At 40.4% G+C, this 18965-nt stretch overlaps 1 protein-coding gene across 1 annotated transcript in view; it reads left to right on the forward strand.

Annotated features, from left to right (window-relative positions):
* The window catches only part of KCNH8 (potassium voltage-gated channel subfamily H member 8), a 580442-nt gene that overhangs the window by 479999 nt on the left and 81478 nt on the right, over positions 1-18965 (forward strand). Inside the window, 1 exon segment of the mRNA XM_040352973.1 lies at positions 6278-6316. Coding sequence (XP_040208907.1) covers positions 6278-6316 — 39 coding nt within the window.

Here is an 18965-nt window from a genome sequence, read left to right on the forward strand (position 1 = left end):
TTATTCAACAAAATGTAAATAATGCAATGCTTCATAATCAGTGAATTGACAGCAGCCACATTACAAGACAGCTGCTGGTGTGACTAGACCCTAAGAATGGAATTTTCATTCATTTGTCAGAGATTTTTCTTTCTTCCTGTTTCATTTTAGGGACAGAAGGGAAGTTTCTTTCTTCCACTATCTCTCATGAATTCCAGTGAAGAGTTATTCCCACCTGCCTTTACAAAGCCAAATGAAAGTATTAATCTTAAGCAGTATGTTTCCTATAATGCAGAAAAAACAACTTGAAAAACCAGCAGTGGGGGAAATACACCTAGGAGAAGACAGATACACAAACTATTCAGGGGATATCTTGCCTCCATGACATATAAGAAGCTAGTGGGTGATTGAGGTGAAGAAGCTTTAAAATACAAATCTAAAACTTTGATATGCAAGTTTTTTTAGGTGTACTGTGCTTTACTTATATACTGAAGATATGGCCTTGAGCATGTTTAGACAATTACGCATGTTAAGCCTGACTCAAAAAGAAATGAGAATCTCATTATTTGTTTCTTAATATCTATGAAGGGGCAAACTACATTTTTCTATGTCTTGTGCTCCATGACAAAACGTGTAACTGCCAGTCTGGAATTTAATTAAGTCTTATGGGAATAAAGGGTTGAGTGTAATCCAAGTATCAACAAATGTCACATTTTTACAAAAAGAATGTATAAACATTTTTAACACAAATCATCCATTCTTCGTTCTTACATTTATAATGAATCATATTAAATTTGGGGCAAAGGGGAGGAAATTAGTGTCCTGTGTAATTTAAGGATAGTCAATCATAATAATCAAGATTTCAAGAGCTAATTATGCCAAGGAGTCAAGGGGCACTTTTAATGAAGCCAGGGAAAGGACTTTTATTGACATAAAAATGACAGCATCTGTAAAGGATAGGTTTGCCTTTGGTAACATGTTACATCCATATTCATGTAACATGTTACAGATGCACTAGCCTCCTGCACCCCTCCCCCTCCCTATCCCCCATTTTGACAGTGAGCAGGGATCTCTCCCCCTGCTCGCTGTCACACTTTTAAAAAATGCGCCATGTGGGGCTCTGACCGCCCAGCTGCGTAATTTATTTAAAGTGTTCTAAGAATCTGAGAGGTTTCCTAATTCAGGAAAGCAGTTTCAGCAGCATTACCTACCTGTGCACCAAATTCAGGTAGTTCTAACTACTGCAACTTTAAGAACCTGTTGCTATGGCAGGGACATATTCTTAACCACTTGCTTACTGGGCACGTAAACGTCCCTCCTGCCCAGACCAGTTTTCAGCTTTCAGCGCTGATGTACTTTGAATGACAAATGCGCGGTCATACAACACTGTACCCAAATGAAATGTTTATAATTTTTTCCCACAAATAGAGCTTTCTTTTGGTGGTATTTGATAACCTCTGCAGTTTTTTTTTGTTAATTTTTTTAAAAAGACCACATTTAAAAAAAATTATAATATTTTTTTTATAATTTGTTATAAAATTTTGCAAACAGGTAATCTTTCTCCTTCATTGATGTACGCTGATGAGGCTGCACTGATGGGCACTGGTGGGCTGCACCGATGGGCACCAATAAGGCGGCACTGGTGGGCACTGATAGGTGGCACTGGTGGGCACTGATAGGCGGCACTGGTGTGCACTGAGAAGTGGCACTAATAGGTTGCACTGATAGGTGGCACTGATAGCTGTCTGTGATGGGCAACGATAGGTGGCAGTGATGGGCACTGAAAGCTGGCAGTGATGGGCACTGATAGGTGGCAGTGATGGACACTGATGGGTGGCAATAATGGGCACAGATCGACACTGGTAGGTTACACTGATAGGCAGCACTGCTAGGTGGCACTGATGAGGCACTGATTGGCACCACTGGTGGGCATTGATAGGTGGCACTTGTGGGAATTGATAGGTGGCACTGGCAGGCAGTAATGGAGGGCACAGATGAGGCAGAATTGCCTCTTCCTCTTTATGACCAATGTCCCTTGCACATAAGCCGGCGATGGGCTTTTTTTTCTCCTCACACTGTCAGTTTGAGGAGAAGAAAAAAGATTATCAAGCTTTTGTTTTCATCACATGTTCATCTGTCATTGGCTGACAGCTTATCATGTGGTAAGGGGCCTGATCGGCCACTTACTTAGATCTGTGATCGCCCAAATCTCAGTGACTCATTGATAACAGCAGTGATAACAGGGCCCACGGGGGGGGGGGGACATCTATTGACGGCCTCCCGGTAAAGCAGATCCATGCTGTGGCCATCATTTGGCACTATTGCGGATCTCAAGTGGTTAAAGAAACAACACTAATTCACAGATTAGGAAACTGCTGGTAATTAAGACCATACAGGGAGATAACAGTGCTCAGAGTAGGACATGTCTTGCTGGTAACCTGTCATGCATGTGACAGCCTCCCATACAGGACTCTATCACTGACCTCATTCAGTTTTTTGCTGAAAGCTAAATTTAAGCAACGGGACAGGTGTTCTTCAAGTAGGCTTTTACTGAGGGAAAAATACAGGAAGGGCTTCATAAAATAAAAATGGTGTTAATTTTTAGCCCAGTAGACAGGCTAGTGTCTCAGAAATCATGTAAACTCAAGAGCTGGATAATACGAATAGTGGGGTCACCTAATGACTATACAGTATGTTGCGATAACAACTGTAGCTGAACAGTATACATATTTGGGCAAATAAAAATGGTACAGATATATGAATAATTATCAATTTGGCTAGGATTCATCTTTAACAATGTACATCAAACACATTTTCTCTGGTTGTAAGATGTAAAGAAGAAAACTGCATCTCTGTTAAAAAAAAAAAAGAAGAAAACTGCGAAACATTATTTTCTGTAAACTGGCAAAGTACGATAACCTGAAAGCAAATACAAGAAGCAACGGGCCTTTCTGTAGAAATAAGAATTAAAAAAATAGAAATAAAGGAAGTGAAACAAAAATACAGCTTTATTGGCAGAATCAAGTATGTTTCAAGGAGAACCAGAAAAAAACATAATTACAGAGTCAATGCTATTATATATATGTTATTTTATTTTTATTTATTTTTTTGCCCATAGTTGGCCTTTAGCATTACAACTTTCTATTTCACACTTTTAAACGCACATTAGTTAAAATCAAGCAAAATTTAACAAAATAGGGCCAAGTGTTAAAGATAAAACAAACAAGTGTTACCAACATGTTTAAATAGGCTCATTACTGTATTTATGTGGTCTGCAAGCTTTATCAGTTATACACATGTGAGGAAATTAACAAAATAAGACCATTGTGTGCACAAATACCATAAGAGATTGGTGCCTCTCCGAGACAGAAGTATCAGTCTCTCAGGTTTACACTCTGTATTCAGGTGCTGGCAGATATGGAGCACATCTCGATTGAAGATATACAGTATTATTTGGCATACAGACACCACTGCGCACTGTAGTCAACTCCAGTGTACAGTAAATGAAAGACAGACTATAGTTCAAATCCCTGCCCATCAGCCATGTCCCTCTGATATATTTCACCCACATTGGGCTTAATCATAGATTAGACCTGTATGTCATATAAGTCCATTTTGTGGCCACACATATGATTGCTGTGCAGGCTGCCACTAGGAAAAATGCAGCTTCCATAATACAGTAAAACAGGGATATGCAATTAGCGGTCCTCCAGCTGTAGCAAAACTACAAGTCCCATCATGCTTCTGCCTCTGGGTGTCATGCTTGTAGCTGTCAGAGTCTTGTTATGCCTCATGGAAATTGTAGTTCTGAAACAGATGGAGGTCCACTAATTGCATATCCCTGCAGTAAAGGGTCTATGTTTCTCTATGCAAGCTGTGCTGTTTATCAGAATGTTGGACTGGATATAGGAGCACATAGACACAAAACTTGTCAGGATGTTACATAGTTACATAGTTACATAGTTACATAGTTACATAGTTAGTCAGGTTGAAAAAAGACACAAGTCCATCCAGTTCAACCACAAAAAACAAAATAAAAAAACACAGTAAAATCCTATACACCCAACTTCATACCCACAGTTGATCCAGAGGAAGGCAAAAAACCCCAGCGGAGCATGATCCAATTTGCTACAGCAGGGGAAAAAATTCCTTCCTGATCCCCCGAGAGGCAATCGGATTTACCCTGGATCAACTTCACCTACAAATCTTAGTACTCAGTTATATTCTGTACATTTAGGAAAGAATCCAGACCTTTCTTAAAGCAATCTACTGATCTGGCCAGAACCACCTCTGGAGGGAGTCTGTTCCACATTTTCACAGCTCTTACTGTGAAAAAACCTTTCCGTATTTGGAGGTGAAATCTCTTTTCCTCTAGACGTAAAGAGTGCCCCCTTGTCCTCAGTGATGACCGTAAAGTGAATAACTCAACACCAAGTTCACTGTATGGACCTCTTATATATTTGTACATGTTGATCATATCCCCCCTTATTCTCCTCTTCTCAAGAGTGAATAAATTTAGTTCCTCTAATCTTTCCTCATAGCTGAGCTCCTCCATGCCTCTTATCAATTTGGTTGCTCTTCTCTGCACTTTCTCCAGTTCTCCGATATCCTTTTGAGAACTGGTGCCCAAAACTGAACTGCATATTCCAGATGAGGTCTTACTAATGATTTGTACAGGGGCAAAATTATATCTCTGTCTCTGGAGTCCATACCTCTCTTAATACAAGAAAGGACTTTGCTCGCTTTGGAAACCGCAGCTTGGCATTGCATGCCATTATTGAGCTTATGATCAACTAAAACCCCCAGATCTTTCTCCACTACAGACCCCCCCAGTTGTACTCCCCCTAGTATGTATGATGCATGCATATTCTTAGCCCCCAAGTGCATAACTTTACATTTATCTACATTAAACCTCATCTGCCACTTAGTCGCCCAATCAGACAGAGCATTGAGGTCGGCTTGTAAATTGGAGACATCCTGTAAGGACGTTATTCCACTGCATAGCTTGGTGTCATCTGCAAAGACAGAAATGTTACTTTTGATCTCAGACCCAATATCATTTATAAATATATTGAAAAGTAAGGGTCCCAGCACTGAACCTTGGGGTACACCACTGATAACATTGGACCATTCAGAGTAAGAATCATTAACCACGACTCTCTGAATTCTGGCTTTCAGCTAGTTTTCTATCCATTTACAAACTGATATATCCAATCCTGTGCCTTGGCTTCTCTATGATTTCAAGGTTGGTAGTTTAAGGTTTTGTTGGCTTTTATAGTCTACTGGAATGGAGTTCACATCATGAGGGAATTGAGGCTGCCAATCTTGACCTTCTGAAAATCCTAGTTGTCTAGGTTGCCTAGTTGTCTAGGTTCTGACTTTAGTCAAAGTACTGACCAGATTAAGCATGTAAAAAGACAGTTTTGAACTTACTTGTCGCTTACATGTTCTGAGTCAGTGACTTGAACAGTATTTCTGGCATGACAGCTAGACAGCTAGTATGTTCAAATATTTATATAATAAGGTGCACTTCCTATATACTCGCCTATGTGTGTACAAGTGTATATTTATTAGTTACTTTGATGTAGTGATTTTGGTATCCATTTGCATATTTATTTACTGATTAATTAATGGTTTAAATATGCATCAGCACCCGTGGTTTATTTATTGTTTATATATGCACTAGCACTTTTAGGTATTTGCACAATTTAATATTGATTGTTATAAAATATGATTTTTTTCCTATGATATTGATTAATTTATTATTTTGTACACACATAGGCTAGTATATACAAAGCGCAAATGTTTATATAAATAGTTATTTGCGTTTCTTGTATCCAAACATTCAGTGTGCTGCATCCAAACATACAATAAGTGCAAAAACTATCTATTCACATATATGGTATGTTCAAATAGTTCAGCAAGAGCTGCTTGTATAATCTCACATACCAGTTTTGCTTTAAGGAGAGAAATTACTACTTTATAAGTAAAGGCGTTCAATGAGTTTATTTTCAAAATGGAGAATGTGACTTTCAGAAACATTCTCTGGTAGATAACAATCCCAGGCCATACATTTTAAGTGGAAGTGATTGGTTCTCCACCAATGAATGTTTGATAAAATCGCTTTCTCTGCTTTATAAATAGACTCCAAGTATTTGTCAGTGGCACAATAAGTGTCAGGTTTCAGTTCAACACTTAAGAACAGTGCCATACGAGTGCAGTTCATATAGAATGGACTCTCTGCATATTCTCTGTTTTAAATTAACTAAGAATTATTTTCTTTTTTGTTTTATTTTAGAGAATGTCAAGACTCACTTGCAAATCAACTTTGTCACAGGTACAAAACATAGGGTGGTGTCCTGCAGTCAATGTTAGAATTCAACATTAACAGCCTTATTCATGAAAGTTCTTTTACTCTAATATATAATATACATTTTTTTTTTACTTTTCTCTTTCTACCATATAATTTGCATTTACATTTTTATGATTTTTATTGCTACAAACACAAAATATAAAAAAGTTTATTCTAATATTAAATATTTTTTAAGGGAATTTCTAAATTTAAATATGTGTGCTTTTAAAAATTCCTTACCAATTAACTAATGGTAACAAAATGAATATAGTTCTTTATAATCAAAACATAACTATATTATAAATAGATTTTACTCAAGTTTATACAAAAGGCTTTTATGAATATGGCTTTAAAAGGACCATAACCCCCCCCCCAATCTGTTTACTAATATATGTGTATGGTATATATTTCTATATAGGGGTGTATATAATATTCTTGTTACAGGGTTACATTTAGATTAAATGTAGTTTCCATGAAGATATACATAATTCTGGCCATGGACAGGCTACATTTTAATTTCTACTAACTTTGATTAAGATTCAATCTTTTCTTCCAAGAACCTTAGAGTTTATGGGGCTGAAGTATTTAAGAATATAATTTGTACGCAACAAAGTGAAGTTTGACTTAGATTATTGACTGAGGTGAAACTTTGTTCACATCATTCATCCAGTTAAGCTACTGAGAAATCATGCATCATGAATAGCCAAAAATCAACCCAACTTCCTCTAGTTAACTTGGTTAGTCAAGTGCCTTTTATATTCCAGACATTCAAAATCTTGAGGACAGTGTAAACATTTTGCTCGTCCAGAAAATTATGTGATGAAAAAAAGAAAAAAAAAGGACTTCAGTTGGAAGGAATGCTTTGTTTTCCTTATAAAGTTATCTTCAAGTCTTTGGATAACACCAAAAAATTCTTAGATTTGTTGAGTGAAATATTAACCTGTCTATGGCCAGTGTCATACTTCAGCCTGTAGAGGTCACTCTCATGTACTTCCATTATTTTTATTCTTGTATCCATAACCACTTAATGTTTTTTTTCCAAATCTTAATTTTCGTGTTTGATTTTTTGTTTTGAAAAGTATCAAAAGTCAGAGAGAAAATACATTTCTTTTAACACAACATCCCTCCCTTTCCTTTTTTTTCTGTTTGACTAAAAAGTTTGTGGCTGGAAATACATTTTGTCTAATGATCTTGCCCTGTATCTCATTTGAGTATGCCTTAGGCTCTTGGTAGCCATGCAAGGCCTACTGAAAGCAAGAGATGCACATTTGAGCTTTATCTTGGATTGCAGAGGTGAACAACAAGGTAAATAGAAGTGCTTGTAAGCCACACAGGTGCATTGTTTAGCATACAGCATTTCTCTGACATGTTGGAAATTCTTTTTGTTACAAGCTGACAAAGGATGAAGATTTTCACTCTCATATACTGTATAATTGTTGGAAGAAATAAGAAAAGAAGTTGTGGGGCTTCTTAGGGGTTTATAATTTGAAAGAAATTGATCAGGCCATTGTTGAAAGAACAGCCTATCTATGGCACTCTTGGAGTTGGTCCAGATGAATTTTTGATAAGCTGTTTGCTATTAGCAAATATAAATATGTTTAATATTTGATTTGAGTCAGAAATCACCACTATATCTGTCATGGTATGGGGCCAGTCTCAGAGACCAGTAGTTATAGCAGTAGAGGGACTCCAGCCGACAAGCAGGATTGGTATACAAGCAGGTCACCCTGGAAAATAATGAAGGCTCATCTGAGGTGCGGAGTCTAAGCACGAACATGTGCTCATCAGAGCTCCTGATGGTGAAGATGGGTTTAGCTGCGTGTTAGTACAAGGCCACAGTCTTCAGGATTGCTCCACCAGAAGGTGAGCAAGCCGGGGTCCAGCAGATATTCCAAGTAAGAATCAAACAGAAGCATAGTCAGTAAACAAGCAAAAGGTTAGTAACAAGTAGTTGCAGGTTGGGATCAAGCTGAAGCGTAGTCAAGGAACAAGCCAAGGGTCAGTAATGAGTGGTAGTAAAGATATATAAGACAAAAAAATTAAAATTAATGTATCGAGAACCCAGAAAGGAATATATTTTGATATTTAAAAAAAATCTAATCTGACTATATCTGACTAAATTTGATGTTGGTTAATATATATTTCTGTACATTGCCTATTAGAGCTGACTTTCCAATGGTTTAAAGTGTTTGTGAAGTCTAAATTGCAAGTAACTGTCAGACTCTTTTTTAGAGCCTGGAATCCCACACTATGAAAGTTATTTAAAAAACAAGCATTCTAAATATTATTTACAGCTGTCTTATGGCCGGTCACATGACTCGCTTGGCCGCTTTACAACCGATTTACAACTACAAGACAGGGCTTCTATGGGAGGAGCCATGATCTCCCTCTGACGTCAGCCGGGGAGATCATGTGGCCGCTCATCTCCTCCCACAGAAGCCCTGTCTCGTAGCTGTAAAGCAGCCATGAGTCATGTGATCAGCCTGAAGACAGCTGTAAATAGGTATTTAGAAATAACTTCCATAGTGTGGTATGCCAGGCTCTAATAGAGGGTCTGGCAGTGCCAATTTTAGGTTTTTCATTTTTAATAATAACGGTGGGGGGCAGAGATGGAGACAGAGAGAGTGAGCTGACAGGCAGGAAAGAGGGGGAGAGAGGAGAGCAGAGGGGACAGCAACGTATGACAGAGGGATGCACTCTGGCCACAGTGGTCAGGGCTTAGTAGCCCTGGTTATCGTGGTCAGTATAGAGAGGGCATACAGAAAGTGTCAGGTTAAGGGTGATTCTTTTTACAGTTTAGAGGGGGGCAGATTACACAAGACAAGTACTGTACTGTTTAATCTGCTTTAAGGAGCCATGATATGTATTTTTTGGGGGGTTAACAAACACTTTAACCACATTTTTTTTTCGTTGAAATTTTGCAAATGAACTTAAACAAAACTGCTCATGAAATGTTTTGCTGACCAAATGAAGGAAGCCCTATTCCTTTATAGCAAAAAATGTGGAGAAAGAGTGTGAGATAATTATAACCCTACATAGGTACCATCTCATTGAAACATGTACAAAACTAAAGCAAGATTGAGTGTGACTTTACATGTACCTTGTAGGGTTTAATGAATACACGAATCAAGGAGGTTAAAAAGAAAAAGAAACAAAAATGTTATTTTACATATGCACATATCAAAATTAATGTACAAATTAATTGATTAAAAACACCCTAACAGTAATTTGATGAGTCTACATACGCATTTCGTGGGATAAACTGCTTCATCAGGGCCTAGGATTATACTGTGACTATTACATCTATTGTAAAGATAGCACATGAACATATATATATTTATTTATTAGTATTGCATTTTTAAATACAATTGTACTTTAAGATATTCATCAATCTATAAAATGTAACATAATTGAACCTGTTTTATGCACTCAAACAACACATGGGGGAGGAAAAGAGGCAAGGAGAAAAGGTAAAGAAGGATAAACAAGTTTCACCTGTAAAGTCTAATAGTGATGGAGGTTTAGCCTTGGGAGCCCGTGGGGATTGACTTTGCACCCCCTCAGCAGCACAAGGAGAAATGGTCCCATATATTGACAGATGTCTACATAGTCAAGATGGAATTGACACTTATGTCTAAAGAAAATACCAGCTTTTAGAGGCTCTCTAAATGATGGTAGGTTGTTGGGAAATATGTTAAAAGAAGAGGGATGAAGAAAAAGGAAGAAGGGAGGGGGAAGAAGGGAGGAGGTAGAGGGGTAAAGAAGAAGAAAATGATAGAGAAGAAAGGGATAGAAAGAGGTCAGGAAACGGGGAAGGGGAGTGGGGGGAGAGAGGAGGGAAAATAGGAGGAGGGGAGGGAAGAAATGGAAAAAAGAAGAGGGGTGGAAGAAGGGAGGGAGGGGAGGGAGGAGGAAGAGGGATGGGAATGAAGGGGAGGGGAAAGGGAGAGTAATAAAGGGGAGGGGGGAAGGGAGGAGGAGGCAGAGGAAGGGGGTGAGGAGAGGGAGAGGGAGGAAAGGGAGAGGGGTGAAAGGAAAATGGGGGAGGTGGCGAATATGTAGGATTCAAAAGGAAAGAGTATGATTAAATGGAGTGAGATCACATTGAAATGACATAACAGAGGAAAAGGTGGCCAGATATCAGTACTAACGAAAGGTGCAATGGGAAAAATCACTCTCAGGATTGAGTTGAAATTTCTGATAAATCTGTGTAAAAAATAATAATAATGGAAACATTGATAGTGAGCCTAACAGAAAACCTGTGAGCAATAATGAAGTAGCAAAAGGGGTTGCACATGGAACTTGTCCATGCAAGAGCTGGGGCATTATAGCATCTAACATAGGATTGCTTACCTGGATCATGGGTTCTCTGATCCTGGGGGCTATCTGAAACCTCTGTGTAAATGGGTTGTGAACCGAATCCGCAGTACACATCCTAGTGAAAGATCCACCTCCAGGAGGCACCGGTCGCGATGCATATACACGGCGGGTCCCAGGTGCATCATTGGTGGTCTGTGTTCCACATGGTGGAAGTGGCAACCGGAAGTGACGCGGCAAATAGCCGAGATGGAAATCTGCCGCTATGACACCTCTGTGGGTCCCTGGATGTCATAGGGCAGTGGTCTCCAAACTGCGGCCCGGGGGCCAGATGTGGCCCTTTGTCTGCCCTTATCTGGCCCTTGGGGCACTATTCAGCCAACTGACACCAATGATTGGGCACCATTCCCCCTATCAACCCCGTCAATGGGGCATTATTCTTCTCATTAATATCAACAGTAGGGCACTTATCCTCCTATTAGAACCAATGATGGAGCACTAATGCCAGGGCATTATCAATCTCTACTCTCATTGGCCACAAGTTGGCTCCCCTAAAGCCCGAAGGTCACTAAACTGGCCCCTTGCTTAGAAAGTTTGGAGACCCCTGTCATAGGGGAATGGCCGGGAGTAAAAGCAAGTTGCAATAAACCCCGTCCCCAAAAAAATATTCCCACGAAGACACGGGCAGGCCATGGCTATGAAGGTCAAAAGTATTCCTGTATAGTTCCTAGTTTGCTGGCCATGTGATACTTGATGCCAGAAAGCTAGACATGTGCACATTGAAATATTTTGTTTCGGAATTTCGTCCGAAAAATACATTTATTTAGTTACTCCTGAAATTCCTTTTTATTTATTTTGTTTTGTTATAAAATGCATTCGTCCAAAAATCTGAATTAATTAAGGTTGAATCTGTCAACTGAAGGCCTATGATGTCTGTCGAATGTTCTAAGAAGATTCGACTAAGCATCTAAACTGTACGACACCGCAATCGTACATTTCCGGTTGAATGCTCCACCCACAAGCTATAGTAGAATTCTAATGTTGTATGACTAGTAATAATTATATTTATTAATTATAATTACTAGTCAACCAACATTAGAATTAATTTTATAATAACCTATGGGTGAAGCATTTAACCATAAATGTCCGCTCGTGGCGATCGTATGTTTTTAGCTGCTTCATCGAATCTTCATGTCTCTATAATGTCGGATCTTTTCTCTCTATGTTGAATAATCTTGGACTAATAGAGTTAGGTTAGGCATATTCAACTGCAGATTCGATAGACACAGATCGCTATTGTCACCGTCATGACGAATCTTCTATCTATATCGAACTGTTGTCGCAAAAGAATGAAAATAAAGCATTTTTCATGTCGGATCTTTCAGATTTTGGATTCTGCACGTCGGTTATCGTTTGTTAAAACGAACGCAAAAATCACAGAAATTTGGACGAAAATGAATGCACATGTCTACCTTTTACAAAACCAGTTGTTTGCCCACAGAGACTGGAAGAGTAAATTAAGGTTAAATCTATTTGAGACAAGGAAAAACGCATATATTGAGAGTCCAAGGGCCGCACACCCCAAAATGTTGTAGAGACAAAAATGGAGAAATTCCCCCCGGGGGCTTTTAAGCGACATATTGTGTAAGGTATATAAAATTCAAAGACATGGAAATATATAAAAAAAAATCTTTACTAGGTTTCTGTATCACGAGTAATGAAGATGCAGATAGTTGTAATATAAAATACATTCAGGTTACAGACAGTTGGAGACCTATCTCAACAACAATTAAATGTTAAATGATACAATGGAATAATATATAGTGCCATTGATGAAGTAGCTTCCATAAGAATACCCCGACGCGTTTCGACCACAATTTGGTCTTCTTCAGGGGGATTTGTATTCGCTCGAAGCATATAGAAGGTGACATGTAACCAGAGATGATGGCCGTGGTGCAGACAAAGGATCCCAATATCCCCATGATGAACGTCCCCCATCACTCCAGGCGGGAGTCAACCAAACACAGGCTTGCAGGGAGTCTCGGGTGTGAACCTGCGAGAAGGGGGGAGGGGGGATGGGCTCACATCCTGTCAGTGTGTGGACAGGATGTGATAGGTTAAATCTATTGATGCACTCTGTATAAAATCCTGAAACACAATCTAATAGGGAAAATACAAACACATCTGGAAACAATCACTGACTCTAAGAACAATTATACATTTATTTACTAAATGAGCAGAAGATCATCGCAATGCAATCATTCATTTGCAAAGTGAATGATACTAAAAAAGATAAACATGTAGGGCCAGATTCCCAGAAGAGATACGACGGTGTATCTCCTGATACACCGTCGTATCTCTGAGAGTATCTATGCGGCTGATTCATAGAATCAGTTACGCATAGATAGCCCTAAGATCCGACAGGTGTAATTGACTTACACCGTTGGATATTAGGCTGCAATACTTCCGCCGCCGCTGGGTGGAGTTTGCATCGTTTTCCAGCGTCGGGTATGCAAATTAGCTTTTGCAGCGATCCACGAAGGTACTCGCGTGCGTTACGTCGTCGCAAGTAGTTTTTTCCCGTCGCAAAGTTAAGCCTGCTTTTTCATGTTAAAGTATGGCCGTCGTTCCCGCGTCGAATTTTAAAAAAAAAATTTTCGGCGTAAGTACGTTACGCACGTCGCCATTCACAAACACGTCGGGGCGCCGTAATTTCACGCAAAGCACGGCGGGAAAATTGCGAACGAAGCATGCGCAAAACGTTCAGCGCGGGAGCGCACCTAATTTAAATGGTACACGTCCCATTTGAATTAGGCGGGCTTGTGCCGGACGTCTTTACGATACACCGCCGTAAGTTTACACGCAAGTGCTTGGTGAATCAGGCACTTGCGCTGAAAACTTGCGGCGGTGTAACGTAAAGAAGATACATTACGCCGCCGCAGTTATTGCTGAATCTGGCCCTTAGTCACTTTGACTACCCAATCATGTGCAAAAGTAATTACCATAAAACAGGATTTTTGCTAGCTCAAGCAATTGGCTGTAAGGAAACACTCTGTGTGTACCAAAACAAAAAAGGTAAATCACAGTCACCAGAGCAGTGTCATTGTACTGCTGTGGGTAGTGATCAGGTACAATGATTGCAGGGGCAGCTCGTCCATTAAGGGCACACGGATGCCGCCTCCCCTATCCATCGCTGCCACCCCCCACCCATGTGTCTGGCCTCTTTCAACATGCCAGGTGCACCGATAAGAGCTAGATGCTGTAATAGGCTTCAAAATAGGATGGGCTTCGGACGTTGAGAATGCGCTCAAAGCACACCCATGTGTGTGAGAATAGGAAATGAATATTCCCTAGTCTCACACTGAATCGCCTCTCTGCCAATCATGAAGCGCAGGTCAGAGAATGATTTCCCGATTGTCCAAAAGGAGAAGCATTCTGATTGCCGCCAAGGAGGAGGAAGGAGATGGAAGCTGCTGAGCAGGGGAAGGAGAAGGCAGGGGAAGGAGAAGCTGCTCATGATGTGTGTGGAGGAGAGCCACCCGTGATTGCCCACCATGGATGGGGTAAGTGCACTGATCGATCTTCCGACCGCCAACCCAATGTGGGGGGTGTCTGGTGCACTGTTTGCCGCCCCCCAAATAATTACCACCATCTTCCACTGAATAGCTAACTGCTCTGATCTCACTGTATGCCAGTGCAGCTAACCAGTATCTCTGATTAATATCATAACAAGTCCCAATGGTACCAGACCAGTGTACATCATCAACAGTGTGCCTTATTACTGCCATATCAGTCCCAGTGTCCCCAGACCAGAACAGCCAGCAACAGTGATTCTGATCATTGCCAAGCAAGCCCCAGTGTCACCAGATCAGTGCAACCAGAAACAGTGTTCCTGAACACTGCCACACAAGCCCCAGTGTCACCAGACCAGTGCAGCTCCCACTGCTGCCTCTGTGTCCTGGGCATGGCCCTGGATCGAAATATGACTCAAGAAAGTATAATTGAGGTGAGGGGAGATGCAATTGCTGGGGTATCTTTTACCCTAATGTAAGGAATGCATTAAGATAAAAATGTTCTGCCTTTGTAAAAAAAATACAATTTCATTTTCTTTCTTAATTTCCTAAAACCTTGTGGGGAAAAAAAGTGATCTTCAAAAGAGTCACCATGCCTCTAATTAAAGGGGTTGTAAAGGTATTTTGTTTCCCCTAAATAGCTTCCTTTACCTTAGTACAGTCCTCCTTCACTTACCTCATCCTTCGATTTTGCTTTTTAATGCCTATATTTCTTCTGAGAAATCCTCACTTCCTGTTCTTCTGTCTGTAACTACACACAGTAATGCGACACTTTCTCCCTGGTGTGGAGAAAGCCTCTTGAGGGGGGAGGGGGCGGGCAGGAGTGTCAGGACGCCCACTAACACACAGCTTCTTTCTCTATCTGCAAAATAGAGAGTGTCCTGGCTTGCCTGCTCGCCCCCTCCCCCCTCAAGAGGCTTTCTCCACACCAGGGAGATAGTGTTGCATTACTGTGTGTAGTTACAGACAGAAGAACAGGAAGTGAGGATTTCTCAGAAGAAATAAGGACATTTAAAAGCAAAATCGACGGATGAGGTAAATGAAGGAGGACTGCACTAAGGTAAAGTAAGCTATTTTGGTAAAACATTTTTTTACCTTTACAACCCCTTTAAATAAGTTGGAAGGCATGTTTTGCAAAATGTGGTAATTTTGTGGGTATTTATCTTGTCCTGGCAACTCAGGGCCTCAAAAAATGTTATAGTTATGCCCCTTGAAAGCCTGAAGGTGCTTCTTGGATTTTTGGACTTCTATGTGTCTCATGCATGTGGTATAGCCATACTAAGGAAGAGTAGAAGAAGGTGTTTTATTGTTATTAACTTCTTCAATTTTCCAAAAATTGGGGGAAAAAATACAACTTCAATGCCTCTTACTAAATAAAGAAAATCCAAAGGAAGAGCCGGAACTTCTGGATATAACATCTGTGATCTTTATTGTATCATACAGTGTTAAGTTAAAAAGGACAAGCAGACACATTTTGGCAGCAAGCCTTGTTTACAGCTCCTTTTTGATTTTCTCTGGTTTGCCATTTCAGATATTTGAAGGACATCCTAAGCCTTGGGAGTGCCAGATTCCTTAGCCACTTGTTATGCAGATATCGTAGTTCAGAGCGGTGTTACTTTGTGCTGTTACCTCTTACTAAATACCTTTGAGTGTCTACTTTCCAAAATGGGTAATTTTGAGGGTGTTTGAACCATTCTAGCATTTTATAGCCTTAAGAATGTCACAGTTTAGCCTGCCGTTTCCTGCCTGTGTAAATCTTACCTCCTTGCTACAGTGGTTCTACAAGACCTCTGATTCTTTTCACATATATTGTATGGCTTCTGTGCTCACTCATGGACATCACCTGCTATACTGTGGGTTTTTCTTACCTTCCCGTCTATAACTTCCTGGCCCGCCTCCTAGTTTGCCTCCCTAAATATGACCAAATATGACCAACCATGTTCAATGCAGCCCATGCTGCCTGAGCAACTTCCTAGCTCTCTGAACTTCTGTTTGCCTAGTATTTTGTGTATTCAGTGTCTGACCTCCCATGTACTGACCCCAGCTTCATCTTCCATTTGTGCTTGCTTGCCCCGGCTCTGACTTCAGTTTGTTTCCTGGATCCTCTTCTGTCTCCTGCCATCTGCATATGTGAGTGGTCTCCATATTGTCAGCTGGGCATACCTGGGAGCAATGATGTGGATCCAGCTTGCTGCAAGTCCACCCCCTCCATCGGGCCCTGGTGAAGAAGCATTCTGGGGCTTAGAATCCTTGCCCTGGGGAACACACGGTTGGCATTCAACCAGGTCTCACTACCCCAGTAACCTGAAAAATAAATTAGGTAGGAAGTCGGTACATCAGGGTTGATAAAGTTGTATACCATAGTTTGCAGACTGTATAACTGTCACATTTTAAATAGTATACACTTATTTGTTTTTGCTTTGAAATATAGTGGAATACATATTGACCTAAATGTTTGAAGAAAGAATATTTATTTGCAGTTTTCTTTTGTTCAAAAATGTTGGTCTTTTTCTCTTTTATTTGCGTTTTCCTGACATGGCATAGAAAGGGTTCTAAGGTAATATTAACTATAAAAGGAGATACACGGCATCCCTGTCATATACCATTTTGCAGATCAAAACAGTCTTATAAGATATCACTACTTTCACCTTCACAGATGTATGAGAATATAGCTCTTAGGCCTCGTACACACGACCGAACATGTCCGCTGAAACTGGTCCGCGGACCAGTTTCCACGGACATGTCCGACCGTGTGTAGGGCCTAGCGGACATTTTTCCGGCCTAGCGGACAGGTTTCCAGCGGACAAAAGTTTCTTAGCATGCTAAGAAACTTGTCCGCTGGAAACCTGTCCGTCGGACATGTCCGCTGGTTAGTACATCTAACCAGCAGACCGAAATCACGCACAGGCGTCAAATTGATTCGACGCATGCGTGGAAGCATTGAACTTCCATGTCAGAGAACGTCGGTGTCTTCTACGTCAGACCATCAGACCAAAACCTCCCAGCAGACATGTCCGATGAAAACGGTCCGCGGACCGTTTTAATCGGACATGTTCGGTCGTCTGTACAAGGCCTTAGAAACATCGAAACATAGAAGTGACAGCAGAATAAAGACCAAGTGGTCCATCGAGTCTACTCATAATGTTGTATCAGGTTGAGGTCAGGACTCTGTGCAGGTCAGTCAAGGTCATCCACACCAAACTTGTTAGAAAAGCAACAGCATGTAGCTTTTTGTATTGTGAATATATATGCATTCAACCTTTATATCCAGGAGGTGTCACTGCAGTATTATAGTGTGTATATATGGTAAATGTAATGAAAGGAAGTGGTTCGTCTTTCCTTACTATATTCTTGTATATTTATTTTTCCTGTTTTATGATAAAGACATGCTGTAAGATATGTTCTGCTAATCCTCCATAAAAGCAAATCTATTGCTGCATACAAGAAGCTTACAGCGCTTGACTTCAATACTCTGTACAACAGGTTATGGGTCCCAGCATACCCAGCAGGCATCCAGGCACTGGGGAGGTACTGTATGCAAGCTACTGAAAGATTGCAAGTGGTTCAGATGTGAAGTTGAACAATGACCATTACCAGCTGTGAAAGTTTAAACTTGGTCTGTTTCTCAGCAAGGATGACTTGTGGCAAGTGCTGAATACAGACAGACCCACAAACAGAGAGACAGAGGACTGACAGGAAGGATAGATAAGCAAAAGTGACTATTAGCCTATTAGTGGAAGATGACCAGCTTATCCACATAAGAAAAGAGAAAACAGGCCAAAGGTATGTGGATTTCATTACAAAAACTGTATGAGCGTTCAAGTATAAACAGCAAGCAATTTTTACTAAGAAAGCTGTATAAGATGAGACTAGAAGAAGGCCAGCATATAGTATGTGTGACCATGTGAAAGCCATTCTAGAAATCATAGAGCAGCTTTGCACCATCGGAGAGAACATCAATGATAACCATACTGTTGCCCTGCTCCTCTGCAGCCTTTCAGAGACATATAATGCTCTTATTAATGCTTTAGACACTAGACCTGAGCAGGAGCTGACACTGGAATATGTCAAGGGGAAATGAATCAATGAATATGACAGAAGGAAACAAATTATGCATCACGATGACAAAGCTCTTAAGATGCACAAAGGCACAAAGCACAACAAAGAAAGCAGAGCCTGTTTTTGCTGTAAAAAGACCGATCACTTAAAAAAGGACTGTTCTATCTGGAAAGCCAAACAGCAAAAGCCAAAGCTTTCAACAAAAGAAAGTGTCAAAGCAATCATGAAGCAAACTGCAGACACATCATGGAGTGGAGTGGCACCTTTAAAGTGACACAGAGCGGCAAGCCACGCGGCTGGTGCATAGACTCAAGAGCAACAAACCACATGACTAGCGATGAGACCTTCTTCCCATATAATGATTACAGTGCAAACGACAAAGTTTTTCTAGCAAATAGGAAAAGCACCATCTCAGAAGGTAAAGGTCAGGGCTTCCTGAACTGCATTACACCACAAGGTAAGCACAGTATCATTGTAAAGAAAGTGCTGTATGTTCCAGAACTAGAAGGCAGCATTCTATCAGTGAAAATTCTTAAAAACAAATGACTCACAGAGTCACAGTTAAGTTCCAGGGTGATGAATGCACAATTCACAATAATAAGCGATGCCTCGCAAAAGGGAAACTGAAAGGTCACCAATACAGGCTCATCACCACAGACCAGTAAGCCAATATAGTCTCTAATGAC

This window comes from Rana temporaria, chromosome 5 (genome assembly GCF_905171775.1).
Source record: "Rana temporaria chromosome 5, aRanTem1.1, whole genome shotgun sequence".
Taxonomy (NCBI): domain Eukaryota; kingdom Metazoa; phylum Chordata; class Amphibia; order Anura; family Ranidae; genus Rana; species Rana temporaria.